We start from the raw sequence: 17760 nt of genomic DNA on the forward strand, positions 1-17760 counted from the left end.
CAGTAAGATGGATCTACTGTTAAAGGTACTTGCAGTGTAAGCCTGCAACATGAGTTCTACCCTGGAAAGAAAAGGTGGAGAGAACCAACTTCACAGACTTGGCCATTGACCTCCACACATGCCCTGTGGCATGCATTCCCTCTACTTCCACACATACACTGTGTGCACAATAATATTGAAGCTTTAAGAGAAAGGGCTTGAGTCACTGTGGTGGTTTGAATAAGAATGACCTCCATAAGCTCATAGATTTGAATGCTTAGTCATCAGGGAGTTACATTATTTGAGAAGGATTAGGAGGTGTGGCTTTGTTGGAGTAGGTGTGGACTTGTTGGAGGAAGTGTGATATTGGGGGTGGGCTTTGAGGTTTCAAAGGCCACTCCAGGCCCAGTGCCTTTCTTTGCTTACAGATTGGGATGTAGCTCTCAGCTACTGCTCCATGCCATCCTCCCTGCCTGATGATAATGGACTAAGCCTCTGAAACTGTAAGCCAGCCCAAATTAAATTCTGCTTTCTTTTCTAAGAGTTGCCTTGGTTGTGGTGTCTCTTCAAAGAAGAGTAACTAAGAAGTCACAATTCCATTTTGGCAATAAGCAGGTAAAATCATATGCACAGTGGAGGGAAAGTTGTTTATTTAATGATTGTGTCTTTCCTGTGCATATATGGATACATTACAAACTTTCAGAATTGAGTTCCACCATAGACCAGAAGAGAGAGGCTTTCTGGTAGCTTTCCTGGGCATGTTTGTTTGGTTCTGTTTTTTCAAACAGTCTTAATAGTTTTTGTTTGTTTGCTTGTTTGCTTGGTTGTTTGTGTTGAGACGAGGTCTTCTTAGCCCAGGCTGGCCTCAAACTCACTGTGTAATTGTGTATGACTTTTCATTACTGAGTCTCCTGCTTCCCTTAGTAGTTTAAGAGAAGAGTATATTAAAGAGAGAAAACTCTCTTGTTAGCAAGTTTACAAAACAAGTTCTAGAACCATACAAAATATTTGGTTCATTAATATAATTCACAAATAATGCTATGCTTTCTATCATATAAGTATATAAATACATACTACATCAAATTGTGGTTAAAATATTTTGAAAACCAATAAATACATTTTAATATTTTATGAAATGGGTTAGAGCAAATTATCTAGACTTACTGCCTCATTTCAACTAGTACCTAAAATTCTGGATAGTATTTCCATGTCAATGTATAGTTTATGGTATTTGTTATATGTCATATTCCTTTATTTTTTTTTTTAAAGATTTATTTATTTATTACATATACAGTGTTCTGCCTGCATGTGTCCCTGCAGGCCAGAAGAGGGCACCAGATCTCATTACAGATGGTTGTGAGCCACCATGTGGTTGCTGGGAATTGAACTCAGGACCTCTGGAAGAACAGCCAGAGCTCTTAACCGCTGAGCCATCTCTCCAGCCCTCCTTTATTTTTTTATTGACTTGTTAGACCCATAGACTAAGCCATAGACTAATTTTACACAAGATGAAAAATAATCCAAGTCATAGTGCCTAAGAAATCAGTGGCATAATGATACTGTCAAGTGTTTTAAAGTTCTAGTTCCCTTTTTCCTAAAAGAGTGGATTTGCCTGGCTGCAGAGATGTTCCACAGTTAAGTGTGGAGGATCTAGGTTCAGTTCCCAAGATTCACATGGTGGCTCATGACCTTCTATAACTCCAGCTCCTGGGGATCTGATACCCTCTTCTGGCTTCTAGGCACCAGGCACACACAGACATACATGTACACAGACATACATGCAGGCAAACACTCATAAAGTAAGAATAAATCCTAAGAAAGGAAGTAAATGTCCATTTATTTTTAGAGGCTATACTTCTACTATCTCATAAAAAGTACTATAGTTGGCCAGTTTCCACTCCTTTTACAATTAAAACATTTTGAATCAGTGATATCTAATCTTTAATAGCTGTGGCTAGGCTACAGTTAACCTTGACTGTACTTATATGGTCTGCCAGTGTCCTTGGAACAGAGGTGACATCAGTTCATACATATAAGGAGGACTGGAACTGGGAAGATAAGTCAGTTGGTAAAGTTCAGTCTCCAGCACCCACATAAAAGGAAAGGTGTGGTGGTGTATATTTGTAGTCCCAGACCTGGGAAGGCAGGGAAAGGTAGCTCTCTGGGATTCTGGCCAGCCAGCCTGTCCTAGTGAGAGACCCTGCCTCAAAAAGCACAGTGGAGGGTGCCTCAATAAAACTCAAGGTACCTGTAGTTACTAGATAATATGAATATTTTTAATGCTACTGAATAAATATAATGGCATCAAAGACAAACAGTCCTGCTATTACAGAATTTTTATAACACCTTTATAATATAAGGGCATCTTTCTGCTGGATAATATGAAGCTTGCTGAGAAAGCAGCAGGTTTAAAGTATTTTTGTGTTCAATGTGTTGTGTGCGTGCGTGCATGTGTGCATGTGTGTGAAAGAGAAGGGGGAGGGAGAGGAAGGAGAGAGTGAGCAGTTCTATATTATTCCCCTTTAGACTAGTGTTTTCCTGTTTTCTGTTATAGTGTTATGGGGCCTTATCTCCCTATGTGTTCCTGGCTGGCTTCAAATTTACAAGTGATCTTCCTGCCTCTGCCTCCCAAGTGCAGGGATCACAGGCATACAATCCGCCACTTCACCCAACCTTAGACCAAAGCTTGGCAACTTGCTGGCCTCAGTGCGTAAGTGGATGTAGAACAGCATCACTGGATGGAAAAGAGTGAAGAACAGATAGTTGGAGGAATGTCACGTAGCAGCAGCTATTGTTTTGTGAATTTTGTGTTCAGCAGTGGCTTACCTGGACCAGGTTGTGATATAAAAATGTATGGCTTTGTGTTGCACTTAAAACATTTGTACAAACAATGGTTTAGGTCCTGGCATTAGGCTGGGGAGATGGCTCTGTTGTTAAAGCGCCTGCTGCTAAGCTGGAGGACCAGAGTTCGGATCCCTAGAAACCCATATAAACACAGATAACTGCAGAATGGGTAACCCCAGAGCAAGCTGGCTGTTGACATTTAGCTGTGTGGGTGAGTTCTGGTTTGACTGAGAGACCCCGCCTCAATAAGGTGGGAGAGAGACTGAGGATGATTCCTGAATCCACTTGACGATGATGAATAAACTTGACATGTATGTGCAAACGTGACACATACACCTCTACACATACGTGTGCCTACACATGTGAACACATGAAAATGCAATATCCGAGGAAAGGGAAATGACTTCATCTCAGCTTGCTACTGAACACTGGTGAAATTTCTGTGAATATATGGTGGGTATTTCTTATCCCACTATATCCCTTCGTTACTAGTTACTGTTTTTTTTGACCTGTGCAAATGTCCTGGGAGACAGAGTCCTAGGCCAACTTAAAAGTCAGTCATAATGACACTGTTAGTGCTTTGAATTTACAGGTCATTTTTCCTTATGAGCATTTGATAGAGTATAAATGTCCAATTTTGAAGAACTCACACTTCTAATAGTGAGTGTACTATCAAAACTGATTTCAAATCATTTGTATCTAATCAAAAAAAAGCTTAAGAGTTGAATATTTTATTTTCTCTCTGTCAAAATTAGTTTGTTGTACTTATGAAAGAACAGTTTGAGAATTAGCACCTGCCCCCATGTAGTAAAACCCTGTTTAATACCAGGTTGGTTTGTAAAGGAGAAAGGATTTTGGATTTTTTTCTCTTAAATTAACCCATTTATGGTAGGATAGGCAAGTCTCAAATGGCTTGCTTCTCCTGGTCTTCCGGTTCCTCCAGTCTTCTGATAGAGGCTTGGCTGTGACCTCAGAAGTGGTGTTGGAGGTCCAGGCCCCACCAGCCACTATTTTCAGGCAGGAACCACAGTGCCAGATGCCAACAGCTTGTCTCTTCATCTTGGTCTTGCCACAAAAGGAGCAAGTTGGCTTGGCATGAGGCCTGATTCAGTTTTCTTCACCGTTTTCTGGAGGGAGGCATCATAGCAGGTCCGTATTTCCCCAAGATCTTGACCTTTCTTCATGTGTTTAGCCGTGTCGCCAGAGCCTCAGCCCAAGCCTGGAGAGGGAGAGACGCTTGGGCCTTCCCTGATTGGCTTATAAATTAACCTTTGTATAAGGCAGAGCTCCTAGACTGCCTCATTTCCTCTCGCCAGCAGGTGTAACAGTTTCGGTATTTCATGCCAACACCAATATAAACGTTCTGCTCCACATTTCCCTCTTCGTAGATGATTTCTGGGAAGCTGGGAGGACTTGAGTTTTGATGACATGTTTGGCCTTGGGGCATATTTAAATTTTGACTTCCAAGTTTTGTTTTGTCTCCTTCCTTTTTTACTCCAAGGTTCCCTCAATTTCAGTTGAGAAATAAGAATGATTCACCAACATTACTACTACTTATTCATTTCTTTATTCCCACTGTCAGGTAGTGTTTGAGGTTACTATACAGTGAGCAAAGAAGAGAAGAGCCTGACCTGTGGAGTTGCAGCATAGCACAGAAAGAACGGGATGTGGCACACAAGGAAGAGAAAGAGTTAAAACGAGCAAATGGCGAGCCTGCGCTCCCAATGGATGTCCTGCCATCAGGCTGTTCACCAAGGCTGGATGTCACCTTAGACACCGCTAACTCCGACCGACCGGGGCATTACCGAAGGAGGTCCTGCAGAAACTATAAACCTGCAAGCTGTGGCTGCTGAGGCAGAGGGACTGCTGTCTTACCTGGGATTTGGGAAGTTGGAGGATTAACAACTCAGAGAGTTATCTGTCACTGTAGGTAGGAAGTGATGGCTGAGTAGGAACCCCTAAGAGACACAAACAAGGGGTTTCTGTGCCTAGCTTTAAGGAGTTGGACACCAGGGCTGCTATGTCAGCTTAGTGGCCATGATTACCATCAAGAAACCAAGAGGTTTTGTTTTCTCACTTTACCATCATTGGTCTGGATTTTTTTCACCTTCTTGGTTCCAAGATGAGCTCCAGGCAGTGTACCTTTATGCTAGAAAGTACGGCTGCCCTGGGGACTTCTAACTATGCCTCTTTCTAAGACTATCACATGGTCACATGTGGCTGCAATGGAGAGCAAGAAACTCAGTAACTCCCTTTCCAGAGAGTGCAGTGCAGGCAGAGCAGCGGGTCTTGGAATGGATGTTGAGTCAACCTACTAAGTAACTGACATCAGGACGACGGAGGGATGTGTTGCAGGAGAGAAATGGGATAGCTTTAGAGGGGATGGGAGGACCATGGAAAAGCAGCGGTCAGGTAATTGCAATCCAAAGACCAGGTGGATGTGACAGTTACAACTGGAGCGAAGCCGACATGCTATAACAAGAGTCTCACCTACAGGGTGTGTTGGTACTGTGTGATGCCTTTAAGACCAAGATGCACAGGCACAGATCCTTATAAAAAATGTAAAGACCTATTAGTAAATGAAGGCCTATTACTGTATAGTGATGGCCTCTGACCTAATTCTCAGGCCTTGGTTAGACCAAGAATGAGTAAGTCAGACCCACCGGGAAAGGCTCAGCAAAACGTCGTCAGCACTTGCTATGAACCTTCTTGCCTCAAAGCCTTGCCCACAGACTCTAAGGCCATTCACAGGCCACATCCCAGGTGCACTGGGAAGTACCCAGACATCTGAAGATGACGACACGGGTGCACTGACATGCATTCCTAGAAGCCTGGAGCACCGCTACGGCCATCTAATCAACTCGTGAACATATTGCTAGATGAGGAGGGGCTCTGACACCGAGACAAATCCCCCAAAGGCTCAGGGTTTTTTCCTTTTAGTTAGGATCTCACTCTGTAGCTTAGGTTGGTTTGGAACAAGAGGTTCTCCTGCCTCAGCCCCCCAAGGGATAGGATTATATGTTATGCCATAAACCCATCTAGAATTTTTTCATTTGAAAAAAATTACAAGTAAAAATATAAGATATCCATACTAATGGGGCCAACATGTTTTGATACATATCTACTAATATGTGATGTTTAAATCAGATCAAACATATCTATCCCTTCGTTTACTTTTTACAGCCTAAATGTTCAAAATGGTTTCTCCCAGATCTCTGAAATAATATTTGTGTTACACTGTACTGTTACCTATAGTTACTACTATGCTCTTATGGAAGAATTTTTGAACAATCTCTCTCTTTAATTTTGTTAGAAAAGAGAGATCTGCTGTCAAAAGCTGTGCTGACTCATAGATGGCAGCCAATAACTAGATGATGAGGTTGTAATTAGAGAGGACAGTTGGCTATGCGGCTTAGGGGAAAGGCTAGAGTTCTTGGAGCAGACCTAGAATATTTGTGTCCTATGTGAATGAGCGCTCAGCTAAAAGCCTTCCGTGCTCTTTTGCTCTTAATACATTTTCTACTTCATTCATTTTTAATGCATGTGTTTGATGTGTGCATAGTATATGCATCAGTGTGTGCGGAGGTCAGAGGACAACAGCCATGTGGAGTCAGTTCTCTCCATCCATCTTTATGTGGGTCCAGGACAGCACTTAGGTTGTCAGGCTTTGAAGACTGCCATCTCAGGGCTCTTAATGGTCATGCAGTCCGAATGCCCGTGGCTGTTAGCTTTCTTCTCTAGGCTTTCAGCACTTGACAGACTCACATGTAAGTGGTCCTGGGGGTGAGAATGGAAAGTGCCTGTTAGTTCTCCATATGCGGGCTGCCTCTCTATCCTGGAAGCTTTCTAGTAGGCAGCAGTGAATCCAGCCTGAGCCCGGATCACTTCTGCAACCCCATTCTACCCCATAGGTGGTATCCATTGGTCTTCTCTTGAGGAGGCACATCCCAAAACTAGATTTGCTTTGTCTGTACTCCAAACATCTGCCAACACCAGCTTTCAAAGACTGATGCTTTCACTGTTATTCATGTGACCCAACTCGATTATGTCACTCATCTTACAGTGACAAGTACCGCAGTGATACGCAGGGGATTCACAGGGTTTCGTTTCAATTGTCACCCTGAAACAGCTGACTTCTGGGAGAGTGTGCTGTCCTATAAGGCGCAGCATATTTCGTTTATGCTGTGAACCAAAACCACAACCCTAACACTAAGAACTGGAGACTGTGAGAGAGGATAGCACGGCTCAGGTTTCTGTTTCTAGAGGACAATTTTATTAGTTTAAAAGAAAAGCTGCAGGGCAGGCAAGCTGTAAACTGCAGCAGCTTCTCAGAGAGCTGGATGGTGAAGAAAGGTGATGAGACAAAGCCACACCTTTATAAGTTAGACAAGGTTTGGCAAGCAGTCACCTGGCAGGAAGGGGAGTGTGGTACTTTAAATGTAATTGCCCCCATAAGCTGATAGGGAGTGGCATAGGAGGTGTGGCTTGTTGGGATGGGTGTGGCCTTGTGGGAGAAATGTGTCACTATGGGGGTGGGTTTGAGGTTTCCTGTGCTCAGGATACCAAACAGTGTCTCAGTCGACTTCCTGTTGCCTGCAAGATGTAGGACTCCCAGCTACCTCTCTAGCACCACATCTGCCTGTACACCACCACGCTCCCCACCATGATGATAATGGACTGAACCTCTGAAACTGTAAGCAAGCCACCTCAATTAAATGTTTTCTTTCTAAGAGTTGCTGTGGTCATGGTGTCTCTTCACAGCAACAGAAACCCTAAGACAAGGAGGGAGCTTTAGAAAAGAGTGAAACAGACCAAAGTACCAAAAAAAAAAAAAGCTTTCTTATGCCAAGGCCAGCATCTGGAAGAAGAGACAGAGGGGAATCCAGGCTCTCCTGAGTCCTAACTGCCTCACAGCAGCTGATAAAGAGGCTGAGGACAGGGCAGGGGTCCCATTTGTGCGCCCACCCACACTGCGATCTCACACTTACCTGATACTTTATTACCTCTCTGTCTTCCTTTTCCACACCCAATTACTAGATATTAGAGATACTGTTTGTGTTGATGGTGGCTGACTTTACAAGTTAATTCACCAATTAAGAGGATATCAAAATAAAATCATGCTATAATCAGGACAAAAAAAATCTAAAAATTCTGGACTGGGGGCTAGATCAAAAGTCTATCAGGCATTTTTAGTTGAAGGGATTCAATTTATTTGAATTGTATGTAAGTGTCATGTTTGAATTTAAAAAAAATCAGAAGATAATAGAATATATCTTTTTCCAAAATAGTCAAGAAGTTGCAAGGCATACAATCTGCTAAATGCCAGAGAAAGTGAGTGCCAAGAAATCTCTCCCCTCTAAGAGAAAACAAGTTAGTTCCACCATTGATCTAATGTCATTTCATTAAGGATTTAATATAGACTTGTGGAAATAAAATACACAATCTGTTATAAATACCTTCATTTAGCTTTACTCTTAATCTCAGATAGTCCTGAGCATTGTATAATCACAGCATTCACCATTCTTGATTTTATAGATTAACCAAATTTATTAAATTAAAAAGAAATTTACAGACATTTATATAATATCAACTTGGGGTCAGACCATCAGAACACACACACACACACACACACACACACACACACACATCCTAGGAAAGTCAGAAGGATATTCTATGCTAAAGTTACTCTCTGTCCAGGTCGGAACACTGCTCCACTTTGGTTTTTCCTCTTCTTTGGGTTTTGAAAGTTTTCATACCTTAAAAAGTAAGAGAGATGATATTTAGTGAACAATACTTAATAATTACAAAACAAAGGTAATGGATTCTTTTAAAAACAGCCTAATGTTTTAAGAAATGAAAGGAAAATAACTGGATAAATGGAGGAAATTAAGAAGTTATGAAAAATAATTTTTTAAAGTTGCAGTCTAGGTAGAAAAAAGGAGAAAGAAAATAAATAGCAGATTAGACAGGATAAAATAAAAATGGCAATGAACAATACGAAAATTGTAACTTTTGTAGTTTTGTTCAAAGACAGGGAAATTACTAAATGAGATAATTTCTGTGCAGTCAAGTTAGCCATGGCTAGAGCTGTGGAACACTGAGGTTGGGAGGGTTTGAGATCTGTGTTCTGCCACTGAAAGACACTCTGGACACTGTCTATAGCAATTTGGCAATATACTTTGGAAGCCTTGGAAATGCTGTGCCCTGTGATGCAGTGATTTCACCTTTATTCTGGTGAACTAGTGAAAGAAGTGCACACATCTGGCTCCACACTGCTTACAGACATGGAGAAAACATACATGTCGGAACCTGGATACCGTGGCAGAGAGACACTAGAAACTGACCCTGAACACCACAACGTGGCCGCCTGCATAACGTGAAAACAGTGTTCAAGATGGACAGATGGCTCAAAGGGGTCAGTGGCCTAGCAGCACAGGTAGAGTATTCGTACTTTAGTGAGGAAAATGTAAGTACACTATCATGTAAGATCAAGAAAATTTCTGTTTCCTATTCTTCCTTATCTTTGTTTTTTGGTATTTGTGCAGTAAGTACACATTGCTGACATATGTACACCTTACCTCCGAAGAACTGAAAAAGTGAACAAGAATTGAAGTATTTATTCTTTTTTTTTTTTTTTGGTTTTTCGAGACAGGGTTTCTCTGTGTAGCTTTGCGCCTTTTCCTGGAACTCACTTGGTAGCCCAGGCTGGCCTCGAACTTACAGAGATCCGCCTGGCTCTGCCTCCAGAGTGCTGGGATTAAAGGCGTGCGCCACCACCGCCCGGCAAAGTATTTATTCTTAAACAAAGCCAGGAATAAATATTTTTTGAATTACATTGAATCACTGACATAGAATGGTGGCCAGTCCACCATTCAAAGTAGCCACAGTGTAAACTGTAGGAAGCTATAAATCTCAGTGAGTAGTAAAATTTCCATAAATGAGAAAGTTCTAAGCAAATGTCAACACTAATAAAATGTAAATCATCTTAAAAGCAAAACCAGTGTGTGTGTGTGTGTGTGTGTCTGTGTGTGTGTAGTTGTTGTTTTGTTTTTTGTGTAGCCCTAGCTGTTCTGGAACTCACTATGTAGCCCAGGCTGGCCTCGAACTCACAAAGTCTGCCTGCCTCTGCCTTCCCAGTGCTCAGATTAAAAGTGTGTACAGGGGCTGGAGAGATGGCTCAGAGGTTAAGGGCACTGGCTGCTCCTCCAAAGGTCCTGAGTTCAATTCCCAGCAACCACATGGTGGCTCACAACCATCTGCAATGAGATCTGGTGCCCTCTTCTGGCCTGCAGGGATGTGTGCAGGCAGAACACTGTATACAAAATAAATAAATAAATCTTTGAAAAAAAAAAAAAAGTGTGTATAACCACACCCAGCTAAAACCAGTATATTTTTAATAAACTTTATAAACTAAATAATTTAAAATTATTTAGACCATTATACATTGTCCTATTTCTCCTTTTCTAAATCAGTTCACTATAATGTAACTTAAATATAGTTTAACTAATTAGTTAAGGGAAGTCTAAGTGCATAGCTATGACAGTGTCTTTTTTGGTTACGGGAATGAGATAATGCAAGGCCTCACACATCCTAAGCAGACGCTCTGTCATTTACAACTCCAGTTTAACCATGTATATTTTTAAATTAGCTTCTGAATTTTTAAAAATTGTAAACACTTAGGAGCTTAAGTGAATAATATGTTTCTCACGGTTACTTACAGCTCAGCAAAATCCTTCCCTTCTTCTTCACTAATGGATGGTCTTGTGTGGGCAAGCGCAGTCATTAAATGTGCCTGGCTAATAGCAAAGGTGGTTTTGATTGGTCCTGGCTGGTTAAGGGATTCATCCTCCTTCAATAAAAAGCAGATTAAACAAATGTCAATGCAGGAATTCATGGAACAAAGTGGCAGTCCCAGTCATTGCTTGTTTCCCTGGAAAGCAGACATTCTTTCCAAAGGACAATTCCAAAGCAAGGACCTTCACAGCCATCTGACTAAGTCATTGTGTTTCAGCACCCTGCTTGTAAATATGGCTCAGTTAAAATGCAAAGGAATACATGTCAAAGGGGGAAAGCGACTTTAAAAGGGTTAACGGTTCTGAAAGGAAAAGGTCATACTCCACTTTGGCTCCGGTATCTGCCTTTGATGACACTGATCTCTGCCCTCAGCTGGTCTCTCTGCTCCTGAGTGAGGTCTTGGTAGCCTTCTTGGGAAGGTGTCCTGAACACAGGATGCTGTGTAAACGATGGGTCTTTTCCAGGAGGTGCAGGTAAGTCCTGAGTCACGGAGCTTGGTGCGGAGGGACACTGTGAGCTCTGTAGGATGGGTGCAGCAAAGACCGAAGGGAGACAGATGGGTGAGGAGGGAGGGAGAAGAAAGAGAGCCATGCTCACCAGAGAAAATGAAAACCCGTTTCCTTTTTAACAGTTACTGTTTGAGAATTTCACACATGCATCTGTATTTTGACCAGATCCATCCACTCCTTGGCCTCCCCTCTTCCATATCCCTCACCACTTTCCCCTTCCAACTTCATGTCTACTTGGTGCTGCTAGGATGTGCATCAGGCCATCCTGGAGCACAGGCAGACCGTCAGGGGCCACATCCCTCAAGCAAAAACCTTCACTTGGGTAAGTTTCTATGTTAATAACTAAAGTTAAGCAAGTTTAAAAGATGCTATTCTATAAAGCAAGGTCCACTGACACTATGGTGTAGAACCTCCAGGACAAAACAAAACCAGCAGCCACCACACAGAGGGTTCTTTTACTATTTAGCCATTTAAGCCTATTACACTGAGGGCCAAGGACAGGTTCAACGCGAGCCTTGTGCACAGTTTTCTGTGTGAGTGTGTGGGGAGGGTGGAGGCCGGAGTCAGCGTCAGGTGCCTTTCAGCAGCTTTGCTCCTTATAATCGGAGACACACTCTGACCTGGAGCTCAGTGATGTCTACACTGGCTGGCTAGCACACCTCAGGGATCTCCTGTCTATGCCCCCCAGGCCGGAATTACAGACACGTGTCACTGTGTGCAGTTATCTCCATGGCCCTGGGAATCAGAACTCACGGGTGGTTCTGAGTCCAGTGCATCACCAGCCGCCATCTCCCTAGCCCTTCTCTTAGTGCCTAGGGAATAGTTCTGTTAAGTGCCCCGATATTGCTAGAGAAGTTAAATTCTATATATTAAAACAACAACCAAGACCTTACTTCCTAGGAATAAAAGTAGGTATTTTTACATTTTTAGAAACCTGAATTAGTAAAGCAAATATACTAAAAAAGTAACCATTCATGTAAAAATGTTATATATTAAAAAAGTAATAGTAAGCCACCATTAATTTGAGTGGGTATATATTTTAACTAAATAGGAAAAACAATATGTTGCCCACATTTAAACTAGATAGTTTCCTTGTTGATACATATTATTACTTCTTTTCATGTTTTCCATAAGAAGAATCACAGATAGGTAGCATTTTTAATGTCAGGAATTATTTGCAGCAAATTTCCTAATATTTAGAAGTACTTCATGACAATAAAGTTTACATTTACTATTAAATAGCTCTCAGAATAAAAAGGGTTTAAGATCACTCACGAGAAGAGAAATACCCAAAAGACCACAAAGGGAGCCATACCCGGGCCCCGCAGAACCAACCCCCTTGCTCCTGCTCCTGTTTAAAAGCTTAACAAGGACTAAAAAGGACTAATTGGCATAATTAAGTAAACAAGACTATTTTTATTGCAAACCAACCAACCAGAAAGACTCTGTGGGGCTGGTTAGGAGATAATCCCAGTCCAACATCCCATCAACACATATCTTTACATATCGGAGCCACGCAATGACGAATACACAACATACCAAGTCAGAAGAGGTTCCATTTCCAAGTTCTGATTCATATGAGCTTCCAAAGTAGAGCCGGTACATGTTGAATTTTGATTCATCTGGAAGGATCTCAGACATCTCAAGAGAAACAAGGGACTGATCTAAGCCACATTCTCCATCCCCAGCTGAGTCGTCGGAACCACTACTGTGGTTAAGAAAGACCATTGAAGACAGGCTTAGGTCGCTGTCAGAGCTGGAGCCTCCATCCTAAATTATACAGAAAGAAGGCCAGTTGTAACTAGAAATAGCAGTAGATGTCACTCCATAGAACAGCACAGGGAGGTGTACACTTCTCAGCAAGCTCTCAATCCTCTATGAATTCAAGGTACACAATAACAATGTTTTATGAGACAAGGGTTCATGGAACCCATGCTGGCCTTCTATTTGCTATGTAACTTAGGATGACCTTGATTTTATGATTCTTGGGACTCCAGGTGTGCACCAGCATGCCTGGTTTACCTGGTGCTGGGGAATGAATCCAGAACTTTGTGCATGCTAGGCATGCTCCCAACTGAGATATTGCCCAGCCCTACACAACACAAGTGTAACTACTACAATAAGGGAAGATTAAGATAAAGTGTGTAGAAAATCCACCAACTGGGGCTGGAGAGAGGGCTCAGAGGTTAAGAGCACCACTTGCTCTTCCAAAGGTCCTGAGTTCAATTCCCAGCAACCATATGGTGGCTCACAACCACCTGTAATGAGATCTGGTGCCCTCTTCTGGCCTGCAGGGAAATGTGCACTGTATACATAATAAATAATTAAAAAAAAAAAAAAGAAAATCCACCAACTTTCCCAATGATAACAAAGCGAGAACTCAGAATCCGGGTTTTACTTCTCCATCTGCCTTTCACTCATTTTCAGTTTTATTATGAAATGATTTATATCAACCATATTATAGAGTGGAGATGTACACATATATACTTGTAAAGCAGTCATATGAAAAGGGGTTGAGAAAGAAGAAACCTTCAGGCAGGGCTGGGGATGGAGCTTAGTGGTACAGAGTTTGCCTCGCATGTGTTGGGTCCTAGTTCAATCCCTAGTACCACAGAGAAAACAAAGATAAACAAACACTCACCATAATGGCTTCCTAAAATAAATAGCAAAAGCCTGACCTGGAGGCTGTGGGGATAATTCAGTAGGTAAAGTGCTGGGCAAGCATGAGGCCCTGAATTTAACCCTCAGAACCTATATAAATACCTGGGCACAGTGGTGTGGGATTGTCATCACAGTGCTGGGTGGTGGGGACAGTGTGACCTAGATGCTCCCTGGCCAGCCAGCCTACCCACAGTGAGAGACCCTGTCTCAGAAGGGGGAGGATGCTTGAGGCATGCCATCCAAGGTGCTCACTGACTTCCATGTGCATGAGTGCACATGTACACACATGTACATGTACATCCCCCCAACACACACACACACACACACACACACACACACACACACACACACACACACGTACTTGGTTTGGAACTATTTAAGAAATTTAGAACCTACAGAAATTTCCAAAATTGGTGGAGGGAAATATACAGAAAAGCTTCCTAGAAAATATAGGCAAAGTCTCTAATGTAGTAAATCATCTTCTGTAATAATTAAAAAACAAAATGCCATCATTAGAGAAAACACTGGTTCTAGGACTTGGATATAGAAAACACAAGATAAACAAAGATCATCTTGTATCAGGAAGTAAGGAAGTTGTTGAAGAATGATGAGGACGTGAGGTAAGGCCACATGTTTCATCACAGGAGACTGCCAGTGGCTAGCTGATACAATTTGATCTTCAAAAATAGTAACCAGTCATTGGCATAAAATAGCTGAAAACCTTAGTTATTTTTCTATTTCTATGAATTCATGCTAGCCCACTCTAAATAATATCTTTCTAATACCAAATGGTTTGTTAATATTATGGTAATGTTAAGAAAACAGATACCAAATCTTCATAATTAAAATTCTCTGCAAATCCTACATCTAATTTTGGAACATTTACAATAGGCAGATTAAAGCTCCTGTAGAGTTTGGCCCTGAACTGCTCTCCCCTTCGCTGAAAGCCCTAACAGCCTTCCCAGGGAACTCACATGGAGCCCTCCGGGCAGCAGCCTGCCCTGCAAGGCCTCTAGCTGCGCGTTATACAGCAGTGCTTTCAGATCCGCTCCGGTGAAGGACTCGGTTACTGATGCCACGTGCTGAAGGTCCACGTCATCTGCCAGGGGTAGAGAGTCACTGAGGGCATTTAAAATCTCAAGACGCGACACCTGAAGGAAGAAAAATTCACTGACTAGACACACAAAACAATGAAGTGTTGCTGTAAATTGTGACTCTTAAAACTTTCTTCATAAATTGACTGGACACATCTAACAAGCTTTCCAAACAGTTTAGAAAATGTACTAGAAGTACAGTATCTGTCCTTCTTAGAACTGTGTCCCTAAAAGGAGGCACAGGTAGGAAAATGGATGGAAACCAGTATCTGTAACTATTCAGTGTGAACAATTTCACACTCATACTCTGGTTATTTCCTAGATCTAGCCAAGTGTGCCAACAAAGGAGAATATTAATAAACAAGCACATGGACCATATTCTTTGATCTTTCAGCCCCTTTCTTTCATTCATTTATTTACTACTTTCTACATCTGGGAGCAAGGGTTGGCAGAACATGACAAGAACAGTTGAAACACCTTCCTCCATGTGACCTGGCCACATGCTCACTGTCCCACTTGCTGGATTCTGAATCAGAGGTTTCTCACAGGATAGGAGAGTGGGAGATTTGAAAGCAGAGGATGTGCTGAACAGTTCTTTTTAGGCTTGCTGATTTTCTCCTACTGGCCAGCACAGCCGTTCCTGGACACCTGACTCAGGGCCTATTATGCTGTGAGTAAACAGTAAACAAAGCCTTTGCCTGCAAAGTTGTCTTCCAAGGACAATTGCTACTGCCTGGCCAAAGGAAAGCTCACAAGCAAAGAGTGTGGCCTCTGGTCTGCTGGGTTTGGGACAATGAATATGACGTTGTCACCTGGTCTGGAGGAGGGCAGTATACACATTTATCTAGTCGGCCAGGCCGCAACAGGGCAGGATCAATCAAGTCAGGACGACTAGTAGCAGCCAGCACATAGACACCTGAGGGGAAAGAACACTTTAGAACGACCATTTAGTAACTTCTCTTTACAGTGTGTCTTTGTGTTAACAGTGACTTACCCTCCAAGCCTTCCACTCCATCTAACTGTGTCAGCAGCTGGTTAACCACTCGGTCTGTAACCCCTGTGTTGTCGTGACCTCTTCGAGGAGCAATGGATTCAAACTCATCAAAGAAAAGAATGCAGGGCTTTGCAGCCTGTGCTCTGGGAAAAAAAGAACACAAACATTCTGCATTTTACCAGGGCTTCAGAGTTCACAAACTCTCCCCACACAGACACAGACACACACACATACACACACACACACACACACACACACACAGAGCTTAGACTATAATATATAACACAGCACAGGTATGTGTACATATTTATCCTAATCTTCACAACTAACCCTTAAGAAAGCATGGTAAATGCAATTATCCTTATTTTCAGGATAATAAAATTTAAACTGAGTTTTTTGCTCACAGTAGTATTACTTATTTGTATTACATTATTAATTATCTGTTAATTTCATCTATGTACACAAGGTACTTTGATCATATTTACCTCCCATCTTCTCTCTAAATTGACTCTTGAGAGCTTAAAATGTTTGTTTAGAAGTTCATGCTTCTGGATAAGTAAGAACCTAAAACCCAAATCGTAGTCAATAGGTTCTTATCGTGGCTAGCCATTTAAAAAAAAGATTTGTATTTTTTAATGTGTGTGTGTGTGTGTGTGTGTGTGTGTGTGTGTGTGTGTGTGTGTGTGAAATGTGTGTGCATGTGTCCTCAGATACCAGAAGAGGATGTCAGATCCCTTGGAGTTGGAGTTAAAGGCATTTGCAAGTCAGCCCATGTGGGTGCTCAGAACCAAGCCCAGGTTCTCTGGAAGAGCAGCGAGCTCTTGGAACCACTGGGCAATTCTGTAGCCCCACAGTGGCCATTTTTATGTGTGCTCACTGGCTTCTGCTTCTGGAAAATGCCTGTTTAATCATTCAACCTGTTCCAAGATGGCAAGCTCATTATTTCTGCATTGTTTTGTAGGAACACTCTAAAAAAAACCCCTTGTATTATTAGATACAAAATATTTAGGACTACAATATGTTCTTTGCTAATTTAACCTTTTGTCAATAGTCATGGACTTTAATAATGCCCCCTCTTATAAGGCTTTATTTCTTAAACTGCATAATAAATACATAAACCTTTACCTTCTTTTCTTATTTTTTTTTTCCAGACAGGGTTTCTCTGTGTAGTTTTGGAGCCTGTCCTGGAACTCACTTTGTAGACCAGGCTGGCTTCGAACTCACAGAGATACACCTGGCTCTGCCTCCCAAGTGCTGGGATTAAAGGTGTGCCACCACTGCCCGGCAAACGTTTACTTTATTATTTTTTTTCAAATTATATTCATATTTTACTATGTATAGTCTCTTAGTTGTATACTGTGCAACAATTACAATGTGTTTTTTGGTCTTTTGGCTGTCCTGGAATTCACTCTGTAGACCAGGTTGGCCTTGACTCACAGAGATCCTCCTGCCTCTGCCTTCCAAGTACTAGGATTAAACGCATACACCACCACCGCCCAGCTGCAACAAAATTTTTAGAAGACTACAACAATGTAAAATTTTCTTTAAAAATTTTCCATGATTCTGTTACATTTGAATAATAATTTTCAACTTTAAGTATTATCTTCTGTATTAATACGTGATCTTATGTACATTCAGTAACACGAGCATTAATGAAACTGGATATAGGGTGTGTTGTCTTCGAAGAGATATATATGTTAGGAACTGGGAGAAAAAAGAACTTAGAACTTAAAAGAATAGGAGTATATAAGGAATAATTATTTGCTTCATATAAGAATCTAATCTGAAAGAAAAATGTGGTGATACACACTTCCAATCCCAGGATTAGGAGGCTGAGGCAGAAGGACCATGAGTTCAAGGCTAGTCTGTGCTACATAGTGAGATC

The 17760-nt window shown here is 41.7% G+C and overlaps 1 protein-coding gene across 2 annotated transcripts in view; it reads right to left on the reverse strand.

The window, feature by feature from the left end:
• Positions 1-8269: 8269 nt before the first annotated feature.
• Pex1 (peroxisomal biogenesis factor 1) overlaps positions 8270-17760 on the reverse strand; it is a 42944-nt gene continuing 33453 nt past the window's right edge. The window contains exons 18-24 of one of the 2 annotated variants that reach the window (XM_052719499.1): positions 15876-16018; positions 15694-15797; positions 14762-14938; positions 12666-12896; positions 10939-11136; positions 10542-10672; positions 8270-8579 (exon numbers count right to left, since the gene is read on the reverse strand). In XM_052719499.1, coding sequence (XP_052575459.1) covers positions 8495-8579; positions 10542-10672; positions 10939-11136; positions 12666-12896; positions 14762-14938; positions 15694-15797; positions 15876-16018 — 1069 coding nt within the window. In that variant the 3' untranslated portion in view covers positions 8270-8494. Of the gene's footprint in view, positions 8580-10541; positions 10673-10938; positions 11137-12665; positions 12897-14761; positions 14939-15693; positions 15798-15875; positions 16019-17760 lie in introns of those variants that run through there. The other variant, XM_052719500.1, reaches the window with a different exon arrangement.

The sequence above is a fragment of the Peromyscus californicus genome, unplaced genomic scaffold (genome assembly GCF_007827085.1).
Source record: "Peromyscus californicus insignis strain IS unplaced genomic scaffold, ASM782708v3 Scaffold_6__1_contigs__length_162567912, whole genome shotgun sequence".
In the NCBI taxonomy this organism is placed as follows: Eukaryota; Metazoa; Chordata; class Mammalia; order Rodentia; family Cricetidae; genus Peromyscus; species Peromyscus californicus.